The sequence below is a fragment of the Balaenoptera borealis genome (assembly GCF_965194805.1).
Source record: "Balaenoptera borealis genome assembly, chromosome: 19".
In the NCBI taxonomy this organism is placed as follows: Eukaryota; Metazoa; Chordata; class Mammalia; order Artiodactyla; family Balaenopteridae; genus Balaenoptera; species Balaenoptera borealis.
Window position 1 is genome coordinate 23061230 of NC_138878.1, and position 14285 is coordinate 23075514.

Here is a 14285-nt window from a genome sequence, read left to right on the forward strand (position 1 = left end):
TCACTTTCCAGGAAAAAGTGGGCAGCATGGTAATTAAATCATTCTTTGGTATTAAAATAGGCTCTCAGAGGAGAACTTATCTTCTCTAGGCTCTACTGTACTAGGAGTGCTTTAGTGTCCTCAGGAATCTTGTAGGAGAAGGTAGAAAAGTAGTTTGTATTTTTTTTTTTTTTTCCTTTGACAGCCACAGGGGAGATAAGGGTGATTCTGTTGAAGACTGGGGTGGCGGGGGCTCTTATTCTGAGAACAGTGATGTGTGTATATTAGATACTTGTTGTCTGTTGTCCATCTATTATTCATCCATTGCCATCCACCCACCCATCCATCCATCCATCCATCCATCCACTCATCCTTCCATCGATGTTCCTTCTACTATGTCTCAGTTGTTTTGCTGGGGGCTACGGTTGAATGCATATTTGAGGGAACTCAAGGGCTTTGCGTTTAGAGTGGATAAGATTTTAGCTCACTGAACCTAACTTTTCTAAATTTCTTTACTCTCTTCTTTAAATTACTGTTTTGAAAATAAAACGAGGCAATGTTCTTTCCTTCCCTTCTTTTGCATTCACCTTACTTACTCCACAAATATTGTTTGAGCTCCAACAACATGACAGGCACCTTACTAGGCAGTTGGGAATGCAAAAGAGAGTGGAAATGCAAAAGCTTCTTCCCGTGGCTTTTAAAGTTTAAAGTTGTATTTTAATTAAGGGATATTTTGAAAATATATGAAAGATAGTGAAGGTGTAATTATATTGATACTCACAGTTCAACTCAATTATGTAGCAGTCCCGTTATGATCCCTCAAATCAAAGACTTAATATGAATGACGGGGACCGCTCGTTGCATACCTGACACTCGGTGCTTCTCCTACAAAGCTGCTGTGAGTGACCACTGGGATCCATCTGGTTGTAGATGAGACAGATCATGGGTGCTGGGCTGAGCTTGGGAACCCAGACTGAGGTAGCTTTGTGAATTGGTGTCCAAGTTTTCCCTCTGACCTCTTTCCCTTTGCTTCTGAGACTTTTGCTTATGGGCACACACCAAGCACTGTGATTTAGTAAAACAAAACTATTATGATGCCAGGCTTCTTACTGAAACCTTGTGTTTATGGACTCTTGTTGCTTTATAGTCAAATCTGAATTCTATCTTGCCTTCACAACTCTGTGTAATCTGACCCCTGCCTTGCTTTTTATTCTTATTTCTTGCCTCTTCTCCTAAAGTCAGTGCTATGTTAAATCATCTTTAGCTTTTCTCACTTAGTATGCTCTCTCTTATCTCTGGATCTTTACCCATTCCCTCCCTCTTTGAGATCTGGAGTTCATCATTACTTGTTTGTAGTGGCCTTTTCTGTTCCTCCACACTCCACTTTCTGAGTTAAGTAAACTTTATATATGCACTCAAACCTTTAGAGCATGCATTTGAATCCAGGAAATTTCCTTTAAAGCTTCTGCTGTTAAGATCGCCACTTGCTGATAGTACATTCTATGGAAAAGTTCCCTAAAAATCTCTGACTCTTAACTGTTTCATGGGTGAAATGGCAAAGTGTCCTCTGGTTGGCTGTGAGAAAAACATTACATGTATACATGTATTGAATAAAATGTTTACCAGGTAATAAGTAGTCAGTACATGTGGTAGTAATAATAACAATAACAACAGCAAATATTTTCTGTTTATTTGTTTTTATCTCCCACTAACCTATGGGTCTTTGAGGGCAGAGACCATGTCTGTGTTGTTTGTAATCATATTTTGTGCATATTTAATCAGTGAATGGATGAGGTCTTTTTGTACCACAGCCAGGCCAACCAGTCTTACCATCCCAGCCAGTTTGCATGTGGCCCTTATGCTGCTCTAATTAGCAGAAGCAGCTCTTGGGAGAGATGGTCCTCACATTTTCAGATGATGCACAATGTGTGAAAATGTGGTGCATTTGGGATACCTTTGGTACCATAATCTCACAGAGAGGGTCCTGGGGTGGGATAAGTTGACAAGAACAGTCTTGATGCATTGAAGTGAGCAGGTTTTAACAGATATGTGAAGACCAACCAAAAAAGCAGCAGCTTATCATCATGTATTCCGAAGCCTGAGGTCCAGACCTGGAGTTTTATGAGCATTTGCTGCCTGTAAATTGCTATTCTTACACACTCACAGGTCTTTTATTTGTAATGTCAAGTTGGTTACCTGAACAAGCCATGTGCAAGAGTGTGTGTGTGAGTGTGTGTGATCCAAATAACAGGATGAAATGAATGAATATAGAAACGCAGTACTCTGCCTTTCAAGATCATGAGGGCTCTGGATTTTGCTGAGATTTGCTAAAAATAAATTTCAGAAGAAAGAGGAAGCACACAGTGTTTGCTAAGAGTTTTTTCAGGATGGAATCTTGGGAACTTTTCACTCAGCTTGCAACTGGGCTTTATTATAGTGTTTTCAGATAGTTGTATATAGTTGAGGATGCTATGAAGTAAAAATGGTTTTAGTTATTGTGCATTTAATGTGCCAACTTCCATTTTTCTCTGTTTTTCAAATAGATCATCTCAGATTCTAAAACCAATTCTGCAGGGTAGATGTTTTATCCCCATATTAGAGGCAAAGTAACTGAAGCTCAAATAAATGTGTTAATTTCTCCAGTTTATATAGTTAGAGAGACCTGAGTCTTAGCTTTGTGTTTTTTCAAAAACCTATCCTTTTCCCTTCTCCCTCAGTTATTTCTAAACACAAAGGATCATCAAAACCTGGGAGTACAATACGATTTAGTAATCAGAAGCTATTGATAAATGTAAGGAAAATATGGTGCAAAATAAGTTCTAATATAAGTAATAGTAGCAGCATTTTGAATGTCTTAATTTTTGATAGCAAAAATGTGATGGGCAAGAGTGACACGTATCAATACCTCTGTGTCTCAGGAATGCCTGTATATGAATGGAAACATCCATGAATCATATTTTATTCAAATTTTTCTTTTTTAATAAAAATGCTAATGGAAATGTTAAAATGCACATAATTTTAAATGGTCATAAATTAGGATTAATATCATATTAATGAATTATAATCCTACATTCATTAAGATAAAGTGGCATTTCAATATTTGCTCTTGTTAATAAGTTCAATACAATAATGAAAGGGATACATTTTGAGATTCGGTAAGTATTTGATGTAATCTTATGCTTTAACTTTTTAAAGTATTCAAAAGTAAAATAGGAGATCTAGATGCATTTGGATGCTTTGTTGCTGTTTTATGTCTTTTAAAAAATCTTTGCATTTATTGAGGCACTAAATACAATTTAAATTGGCAAAGAACGCGATCACTGAATGAAAGTGATCCCAAGAGAATGGAATGTCTTTTGAGTTTCTAGGAGTTTCTTTCCACAGACTTTTTTTTCCAATATATATGTATATATATTTTTTAAGGAACAAGTGTTTGAAATCTCATGGTGCAAGAACTATAACTATACTGGCATTTAAGTAACTGAGTTAAGCTGAAAATATGTACATTTAAGCAGTATTTTGCAAATATAATTCAATTAATTTTCCTTTTAAAAATATAAACTAAAAATATATATATTCTTGTTTTATTTTAGTTTTTTTAACAGGAGTCAACATAGTATAAAAAAGAAGCACCATATATCAGGAGTCTCCCTCTAAAGAATAAACTGTGAAAATTTGAAAGCCAGGGATTCTGTTTTCCCCAGTACCTACTAAAATGTTTTAGGCAGAGTAGGTGTTCAATAAATATTTGTTGCCATGATCTAAGATGGATCTGGATCCCTGCTGCGAAGTTTTCATTTCTCTAAGAAGTCCCATTTCTGGAAAATATGCTCCCATAATCTGGCCTCAGTCATCTTTGTAAAATGGGAATAATTTTCCTGGACCAGAAGAATTGTGTAAATCAAAGAGGAAAAAAAAAAGCCTTACACAAACATAAGATCTTAATATATATCAGATTATTAGAATTATTTCTGTTTTTATGAATATGGCAGCCAGATCTGCGTTGAATTTTAGGTCTACTACACTTGAGTCCATCAAATGGAAACCTTGGAGATGTTATAATATGCCTTGTCAAACTTCCCTTTTCCCATGTTTCATATTCTAACTCAGTGACTTTTGGAAGAAATAAGGGGATTATCATATGAGAAGTGATTCAAATAGCTCTTGGCACACAGATAGTAACCCATAAAAGGTAACTTATAATAATAACTTTAAATAAATGTATTAACAAATTGAAAAGAATACATGTATTTTTGTATTTTCTCCTGGTCTTTTTATCATTCTAAATGCATATCAGTTTATACTGAACAGGCCAGAGTATATTTTTAAAGTGTTCAAACATATTTGTCTGAATTTCATTATATTTTACTTGATATGCATACAGTTGCATAGACTCTTTGTACAGCTACTGTTAGCAGAAATTGATGAAGTTACAATCAATGTAGAAAGAAACAACTTTATATTGAAACATGAAGTAGTAAAACATACTTTGCAAATTGCCACATCACTAACCAATGTCCCTTTTCGTTTTAGTTACATACAGACCTGGATCCTGGGAGCAAAAAAATCAAATATATCCTATCAGGCGATGGAGCTGGGACCATCTTTCAAATAAATGACATAACAGGAGATATCCATGCTATAAAAAGACTTGACCGAGAGGAAAAAGCTGAGTATACCCTAACAGCTCAGGCAGTGGACTGGGAGACAAATAAGCCTCTTGAGCCTCCTTCTGAATTTATTATCAAAGTTCAAGACATCAACGACAATGCACCAGAGTTTCTCAACGGACCCTATCATGCTACCGTGCCAGAGATGTCCATTTTGGGTATGTATGCTTCCAATTTCACAGAACTATTAAGAATCATCTTTAAAATAGCTCCTGGCATCAGGGATAGTGTGTGGCTGAATAAAAGACATTTATTACCGTCTTATCTCTAATTTGCATTTCCAAATCCCCTTTTTTGGCCTCAGTTCCACAGCTCAATAGCTTTAGTCCCTTAGTAATAGGAACTGACGAAGCAGTTTTATTAAAATATCTCTCCTTACACGACAGTAGTTCAATAGGCTGAATTTGTATTCCTCTCATAGACCTGTAGTTCGAGTATTGTTACTGAGGCGGATTTATCAAGATTTGTTCCAACATGCCAGACTAATCCTATTGATATTTTCTTGATGTTTAATTATTTGTTTGTGTATATTCACATGCAGATGCAGCACACAGAGAAGTAGAAAACCGTCTAGGTCTGTAGTCAGCCAGATATTGGATTGAGCTGGTGGGTCGAGTCTAGAGTGAATTAGGAAATCACAGTTACCAGAGGCTTCTGAGCTGTGGCCATCGTACTTTAACCGAGCTTTTTAAAGGAGCATTGCTATCACCAATGACTCACTCCCAGTTTTTCTGAGCCATTGAAATATTCATTATACTTTACAGAACAGAATATATTTCAAAACATGATTTTCTACTTTTTCCTCCCCTTTTTGGATTTGCTTATCTATCCCCAGACTCTGGCCTTGATACAGGAAATCCCTGACCCCAGACTTTATACTAGAATAAAAGGTATTTTAGAGCTCTTCCTGGTCTGACAAAAGTAGTAGGTAGGATCCAAAATCCAGGGCATTAAGATCACCAAAGTCATTCCTAAGTGTGCAGTGGATGTAAGGGATACCCTAGTTTGTTTCAAATTGCATTTAAGACAACCTATAAGGATACATGCTATGCAGCAAAATCACATAAATTAGCAGCAGGTGAACAAGATGTGATAAATAAAAAAACACAAGTGGAGATATAAATTGAAGGCCAAAATTAAGTAAATAGTTGGCTTCATTTGATCTCTTCTTTCTTAACCCACAGTATAACTTTGGTAGATACACCCATTACAGCAGCAAATCAGAACTGACCTCGGGTCTTCACATTTTACCCATGTATTTCTCCTGCCAAGACTCCCCTTTTCTATCTCTTTTGTGAGGAATCCTACTATTATTTATTTTTTCCTTCTTATCAAAATCAAATCACTCCTCTATGGCTGGCTGAAATGACACTTTTTCTAGGGAAACTTCTAGGTCTTTCTAGCAGGAATTTATCTCTCTACCATCACTATTACCACAGAAAGAAACCCACAAAAAGCAAAAACACATTCATGTTTGTACTTCTTTTAAATTCTGACATGTAAACAGGGACTAAGAAATACTATATATTTTTTCTCTCTCTTTTTATTTTCCTCTTATTTGATCAACTTATTTAGGGGAGAGAACTTGCCTAATCCATCTTTTCATTCAGGTTTGTGTAAGATGGTTTTAAAGGACTATTACCAGCTATAATACATACAGAATACTTAATCTTAATTGCTAATGAATGAAGAACAGGAAAGCTGCTATTTTTGCCTCATTATTATGATTTCTACATCTTAATGGCCAAGTCTATATCTATTTATTGTAAATGTGTCAGAGGCTTCCATTCCTGTGTGTATGAGTCATGTGCCTGATAAATATGTTGAGAAAAAAAAAAGCCCCAAAACGTCTGCAAACTTCAAGGTCAATTTCAGCTAAGACAAGGAATTTAATGATAGTATTAGTTACATAATGCAATGTGTATGTGCACCTATGCATTTTTCCTCTAAAGTTTTTTTCTTGATAAGAGTGTAGCAACTAAAAGAAATAATCTACACTAACTTACACAGTTATTCTAAAAAATGCTTAGCTTGTGGCATCTCTTCTAAAAACCACATGGAATATGCTGCAGTTGAAAGTGTGGGTTTTGAAGTTAGGTGGATGAAATTTTGAATCCTGGTTCTATCCCTTATTATCTGGTTGACTTTGAAGTTCAAGGAGGTTAAACTGTTTCTTATTTTCCTTAGCTACAATGCAAAGTTAACAATTTCCATCTTGCTTTCATTGTTTGAGAACTGCGTGATAAAATACAAAGTCAGGGTGTGTCATAAATAAGTGTTCAATAATTGGTTGTCGTGGTTTTAAAAATTATTTTTATTAATCGATTTCCCATCGTACCTTTGGACCTTTCCTCTGTATCGATTTTACAGAGGTGTCTGGTTTCTGTTTGACTCCAGCCTCTCTGGTTAAAGAGAGGCAGAGGCAGCTGCACTATTTTATTGTCAAGTGTGAATTATTCCCTTCATTTCCATGAAGGTGAATATCAGGATGAAGGTCGGCTCCTATCTCCTTTCTCTCCCCATTACCACTGTTCTCTCCCAGCCTGTCTCTTCCCTCCCCTCCTTCCTTCTTTCATTTTTCTTCCTTTGCTACTGCAGAAATGCCAACACCTGCACCTGTACACCCTGAAGAATGCCAGCAAGGACTGGGGGATTTCATTGTGCAGAAAGTGAAAAATAAAATTCTAATTGAGAAATTTACCAATATTACATTGAAATGAATGTGATATTCAAGAACTGTCTGCCAGTTGACAAGCTGTCAAGACAAAACACACATATATATTTGCCCAAATGGCAGCCAAATTATTTTAGAAATATCATATTTGGAAGCTGTAGACAGAGCTCTTTTATATTCTACTGTGAATTTCAGAACTTGATGAGAATTCACTTCTATAGCAATACCACATAAAGAGTGATGTGCAAGCTTGTCTGGTTTTTACTATGGATCCCAAACTAGCATCGTTGAAGTTGGTTTTTCAGTGAAAATTTGCCTACATTTATTAAGTTCCAGACACTTTAAATAGATATTTTTTTGCTACTGGATATTAGGGTGAGGGATACTTAACCCTGATTGTGTGTCCACACCTGGGTTCAGGTAAAATGAACTTTGTATTTAGCTTCGAAGTAGAGTCTCAGATTATTTGACTGCAGATTTTCTACTTGTGTTAGTGACATGACCCATCTAAGCCTCATCTTCTCTATCTGTGTAGTGCGCACAAGCATCCCTACCTAAGAAAGTATGTTTGGAAAAATTCAATGATTATATTTAAATAACTTAGCATTGCATAGAGTTGGTGCTCAATTGATATTAGTTTCTTTACAAACATCCATTTTCAAGCTACTTCTGCTAGTATGATTCAATAAATTGCGTATAGGATATGAATGCCTTGGTCAATGAAAAATTGCTCGACAAGCCTTAACTTTATGTTTCGCAGTTGTACATGTTGGAATGAAGCCTATTTTATTCAAAAGGGCATAGTAGTGAAGATGGGAATAAAAGGATCAGAAAGCCAAGTAGGGCTTAAGCTGGTGGGCATGATTGCATTGTTGAGTACACAGTTATATAAAACACAGCACTGGTGATTTTCTTAGTTTTCTTTGAGATTCAAGGCTACTCTCATGATGATCAATATGTATTAAAAAGTTGCTATATCCCCAAAGCTGTGTTAAATGCTTGCAATATTCACAACAATCCTACATTAGTACCGATGTTAACTTCTCTATTTCTCTTTATTTTTAATCAGAAAACATAGGGGAAATAATAGCTAATCCAAATCCAGATATTAAGTGGGAGAACGGATTTAAATTCAGACATCTGGCTCTTCCTCCCATGGGTTTAACCAGTATGCTGTACTAATTTTTGATAATATCTCTAGAGAATTTTGTTTATATATGCCCTATGATTCTGCTGCCTATTTATAATAGTTAACTATTTTTCCAAGGTGGAAGAGCTCTTGAGGTCAGCGTACTTTGCAAATTAAATTGAGGAGCTGAGACAGGAGTTGGACAAAGAGAAGTTTGAGTGAAGTATTACACAGTGTTTAAGATAGGACTATAAGCACATTAAAAATGTAAGAACAATACATCACATAGAAATTCAAATCACAATAAAATTAATTGAGAGCCATGTGGTGACTAACTGGGGCTGAAGTGCTGTTAATATGTTAAAGATAGAAACTACAGAGAGTAACCGGGATTGACTCTGGATTTCCTGGTAGTGAATGCAAAAAAAGAATGCACTCTCCATCAAAAAATATTAATCAAAAAATCAGAAGGTCAAGAGATTACTTAGTAAAATATATTTTGGAAAGGCAAGTCTCACTGCTCTCCAAAGGCTCGTAACTGAAGAGGTTGAGGCTGTCAGTACACAGTATGCAAGTGAACTTACTCTACTTGAAACAGTAACTCAGCCAAAAGGAAAATGCCAACATTTGAAAATAGTTTGTGTTGTCCCTTCTATGTGTCATTCTCACTCTCCTGTCTTCTCTTACCATTAGTAGTATGTCTTTTCTTTGTAATTTTGTTCTTTTATGGTAAAAGTCTTCAAATCCTCTTTTGGAGGAAGGCCCATATAAAATACATTCTATTTCTTTTGTGTTGTTCATTATCTTTAATTTGGAATAAATTTAATCTTAGAGAAAAGTTGCAGTTGTAGTCCAAATGTATTTTTCCTGAACTATAAGTGAGTACATTGCTGCGATGATGCCCAATTACCATGAGATACCTCAGTCAGTCTTTCCCACATGGGTGTTTTTTCTACACAAGCACAACACAGCCATCAAAATTAGGAAATTAATAGTGATACACCATTGCATTGGATGCACAGACCTCAGTCAAATGTCTCCAATTGTCCCAGTAAAGTCTTTTTATAGTGAAAGGATCAAATCCAGGACCCCACATGCACTACCTCAGTACCTCCAACTCTAAAGCAACACCACCGGGTTCCTTCTAATTGTTTCTTTTTCTCCAACAGTGAGAACCCTGTTTCTTTACACTCAATATATTTGTTATTTGGATCATCCCTCACTGCCATAGTAAGTGATTTCCATTTGCTCCCTCTGCCCATCCCCTGACTCCCTGACACAAATGTTTATCTGCTGTTCCACTCTCCCTCCATCTTCCTGCCTTTCCATGGATTCTTACCTCGCCCAGACATGCCTAATGGCTTTTGGAATGAAGTGTTCAGGTGGCAGGCAGACAGTCAGGAATGGAGGCAGCAACTATATAATACTCTCTACTTTTATTCTCCTGTATATTTCATTGGTTTGTTATTATACAATAGACCTATGGCAGCATCTTCCAATCTGTGCTCAAAATAGATCTACTGAAACAAATCAAATCAAATTTAATTGATAAACACTGAATTAAAAAAAGTGAAATGCTTTTCATACTTCAGAGTCTTTAAAGTATTAATATGCCAGAATTTGATAAATGCATATTATATGCCCTTTCGGAAATTCAGACATTTATATGATCCCAGAAACTATTTTTAAAAAGTATCTTTCAGAACTGCATAATTTTATACTATAAAAGCTTTACAAACACATGTCTAATGAGAAGAGATTTTTGAATCTATGTTAGGTCACATGTTAATTTAGCACGCAGCTAAATAGTCAAATTTTCAATTTCTAATGAGCAAATTAAAAATTATGTTGACTATAGCTTACATGGATTAGCTTGTTATTCTTGTCACTGCCCGATACGTATTTTCATCCCATATAAAGAAGATTCCCCAACTAATAAAGAGATTCATTTTCATATTTTGTTATTATTAAAGAAACAGTTTATGTCTCAGAAGCTTAAAAAATCAAAGAATGTTCATACTGACAAACTGTCTTAAACCTAACATACGTCTTTTTTATAATTTAGAGATTGTGGCTTTCTTCCTCTCTCTCAGCTAGATTTTAAAAGGATTTGGCAGAATTTCTCTATTTCAAAGGAGAGATGCAAAGTGAGAAAGGGAAAAACATATCTTGATGGATTTGATTATCTTTTTTGTCTTATTTGATTCGGGCTGACGAACAAAATTGGAATTCTTTAGGAAAACATGGGCGGGAAATCATGAGGATTGAAATAAACACTTTTAAAAGAAATCCAGCTGCTCTACCTGATATGAATGCCTGTAACAGCTGTGGTTCCAAAACTCTAAGATGGGGTGAGGATTATGTAGTTTCTGTTCTACATAAGGAAGGTAAACCTCCAGTAGGAATACATAGACAGTTGGTGTAATAGCTGAATCTTGTATCTGTGAAGCAGTGATTTCTGATATGTGGATTTTAGTGATTCCCAAAGGTCTCCCTAAATGATCTATGGCTTAGAAATTACTGGAGTATCCAAATGGGAAAATTATTGGCAGTTAACTGTGAGAGGTACCTAAAACGAATTAGCCTTCCAAGAGCCATTAATGTTATTTCTGCACTGTGGCTCAGAACAAGTTTGGGGTATAATGATGGGGATATAAACAAGGTTTATTTGAATGCCTTCTGTGATGAGAAAACTCCTTCTATCAAATTTTGCTTTAATGCTTACTCTTCTGTACTCTCTAAATTATAAGATGATATTTTATTAATCAACTAGGTGATAATGCAATACTATAATTAATTGATTGTATTGTCCCTAATGGGATTCTTACTATTTTTAGGTCAATTCATATACCTGATGTCTTTAATTTTAATGTTCTTTGGGCTAAATATCAACCCATAAAAATACATGAATGCAGGTAGGATAGCTTAGGGAAGTTATTAAAAGTATATAGAGAGGAATTCCCTGGCGGTCCAGTGGTTAGGACTCTGTGCCTTCACTGCCGGAGGCCAGGTTTGACCCCTGGTTGGGGAACTAAGATCCTGTAAGCCTTGTGGTGTGGCCAAAAAAAAAAAAAAAAAAAAAATATATATATATATATATATACACACACACGTATATATAAATCCAACTTTCATTCATTTTGAAAATAGTTAAAATTCTAGAACTACTCATTATAGGACTGGCTCAGGAGCTTCAGACCCACTCCTGTTTTGGGGTTTCATGGCCAACATAAACTAGGTGTTTTCAATGGTCTCTTCTTGTAGATTTGGTCTGTCGACTTAGGAATTTCATATAAATACTAGAAATCTTTGAATTCTTTCTAGAAGATGAATTCTCAATCACTAGCCAATAAAAAATTTTCAGAATTGTATAAATCACAAGAGAATGTGATGAAATACCTCATTTGATTTTACAAGTTGTAATGTTGGTGTCACTTTTGTCCTATATAATAGAATATTACAAAAATATATTTCAGTAAGTTACATAAGTACCTTAAATTTGAACCTATTGAAAACAAATTTAACACTCTGCCCCTAACTCCATCCCCACTGGTGAACAGGGTCACTCCGTGTGGAATGGGATTAATTTAGAGACCTGTATCTCCCATTCATGAGTATCTCATAATTTGAATTGGTGTTCTAGAAGATTAAAATTAAAGCATTGACTCAGCATTAACAATATCTAAGTGAAGAAGCAACACTGACTATATATGTCAACCTGTGCCTTTAAACCAGGTCATTCCATCAATGTACCAATTAAACAGTGGTTTCTAAGCCTGTTCATAACAGTAGCTAAGGCTAACATTCTGTTTCTTTCCTTCTTATTTTTTCCCTCCATTTTCTCCCCTGTGCTCACTCATTAGAATTAAACTCATTTGGGTTAACAATTTGATTATCACATTAAGCTCAATTTGATTATCCTAGTGTCTCTTTAAGTTCTTCAGAAATATGTCTTCTACTCACATTTTGATTCTTCCTATTTCTGGATACATTGGGTTACCTCTCTGGAAATTACACCAACTTCCCTGTTGCCAGAGAAAGTTCCTATGGTGAATAATACTTCATCCAGGTCTACCGTGAACCTTTCTGAAAAGATAAGACATCTACTGCTTTCTATTCAAGTAATCTTCTGTACTTGAAATACTGAAAAGTATTCTCATATCAGTAAACCTGCATTTCTAAGGAAAATCAAAACATTTAACAAAAACATTGATCGCAGATGGAAAGTTGAGAAACAAAGGGGGAATACTACCCAGACAATTCCATGATCCTGTTGTCTTTCTATCTCTTTGTCCTCACCTAAGAATTAATATTTTAGGATTCAACACATTTATTGACTCTAGATGCAAAAGGACAAATCATTCTTAAGTTATTCAAGCCATGCTCGTGTCTAGAGCTCTGTGAATTAGCATCAATACCCACAGTGTTACAAGTTTTGTTACATAGCCATTTCAGGAAATCATGAATTAAAAGGGGCTAGAGAGAAAAAGCACATAGAGTTCAGCCTTTGCCCACATTCGCCTGTCAGAGAAATGAATCCACTGCATGTCAGGGCAGTTCTGAAACATGCAGTTGTGAAATCCTGAAGTCTTGGCTGAAAATGAATGTGGGACACATTTGTCAATATATTTTTGGTGGCTGTCATGCCCTCCTTGCCTCTCAGAGCTGGTAGGGGTTCTTAGAGTCTTTATGTGTGTATTAATGTTATTTCTTTAATTTTTATATTTGTGCTTAATAGACTTAATAGTTGTACTTCCTGGATTCATTGGACTTGGAAATTGCCATTTGAGTTTTAGACCCAAATTGCTTTTATTCTTTGGTTATGTAGCAATCACAGTTGTGTGAGATATGTGCCATTTTTCCTATTCTCCTTATCAGTAATGTTACATAGAGAAAAATATGATGAAATTTAGATGGCAAGATAGTTACATGCATAGACAGGCAAATAGATCAATACAGGCATGCCTCAGAGATATTGCCAGTTGGGTTCTAGACCACCACAATAAAGCAGGTCACACAAATGTTTTGGTTTCCCAGTGCATATAAAAGTTCTGTTTATGCTATATTGTAGTTTACTAAGTGTGCAATATAGCATTATGTTTAAAATATGTACATACCTTAATTTTAAAATATTACTAAAAAATGCTAACCGTCATCGGACAATGCAGGGTTGCCACGTACCTTCAATTTGTAAAAAATGCAGTATCTGTGAAGGGTGGTAAAGTGAAGTGTAATAAAATGAAGTATGCCTGTAGATAAAAGATGGTAGAGAAGATATACAAGCTGTTAAAAGAACGGAGGATAAAGATAAGTATGTAGATATATGGAGGAAAGAAATTTAAGTATGTATGTGTATACACGTGTGTGTATTTGATATTATAACTAGATATCCTAAAAAAAAAAGCCAAAAAATTGTTACATCATGAGGCTCTAAGTGAGGACATATGGATTGTCTCAGACGCATCTCTCCAATTCTAAGGGAACAAGGTTTTATTCCTTGTGTCTGTGCTGGAAGAGTTTAAAGTCAGTATAACCATATTTGTGCCACTGTTGAAGATGATTTTATTCATTTTCTTTTTTGGTCAGGGGACATTACACCAAGGAGTCTTCCCTTTATAACCACATCAGACTTTTTGGATCTCATCATTATCTGCCATTTATGAATCTTTGCAAGCCACAAGAGTGGTTTGAGTTCAAGAAATACATGGGGGTAGGAGAGGGGGAATTCATCAAATAAGGGTCTCTGGAATAGGTGTTGAAATGCCTATATGTGTTTCTTCTAAAATCCAAAGCAATGTTATTCACTTAAGGTTAGCACAACGAATAATTGTTT

General features: G+C 35.5%; 1 protein-coding gene across 4 annotated transcripts in view; it reads left to right on the forward strand.

The window, feature by feature from the left end:
- CDH8 (cadherin 8) overlaps positions 1-14285 on the forward strand; it is a 377020-nt gene that overhangs the window by 125413 nt on the left and 237322 nt on the right. For all 4 annotated transcript variants that reach the window (XM_082368897.1, XM_082368899.1, XM_082368900.1 and 1 more), the window contains one exon: positions 4513-4807. In XM_082368897.1, coding sequence (XP_082225023.1) covers positions 4513-4807 — 295 coding nt within the window. The remainder of the gene's footprint in view (positions 1-4512; positions 4808-14285) is intronic.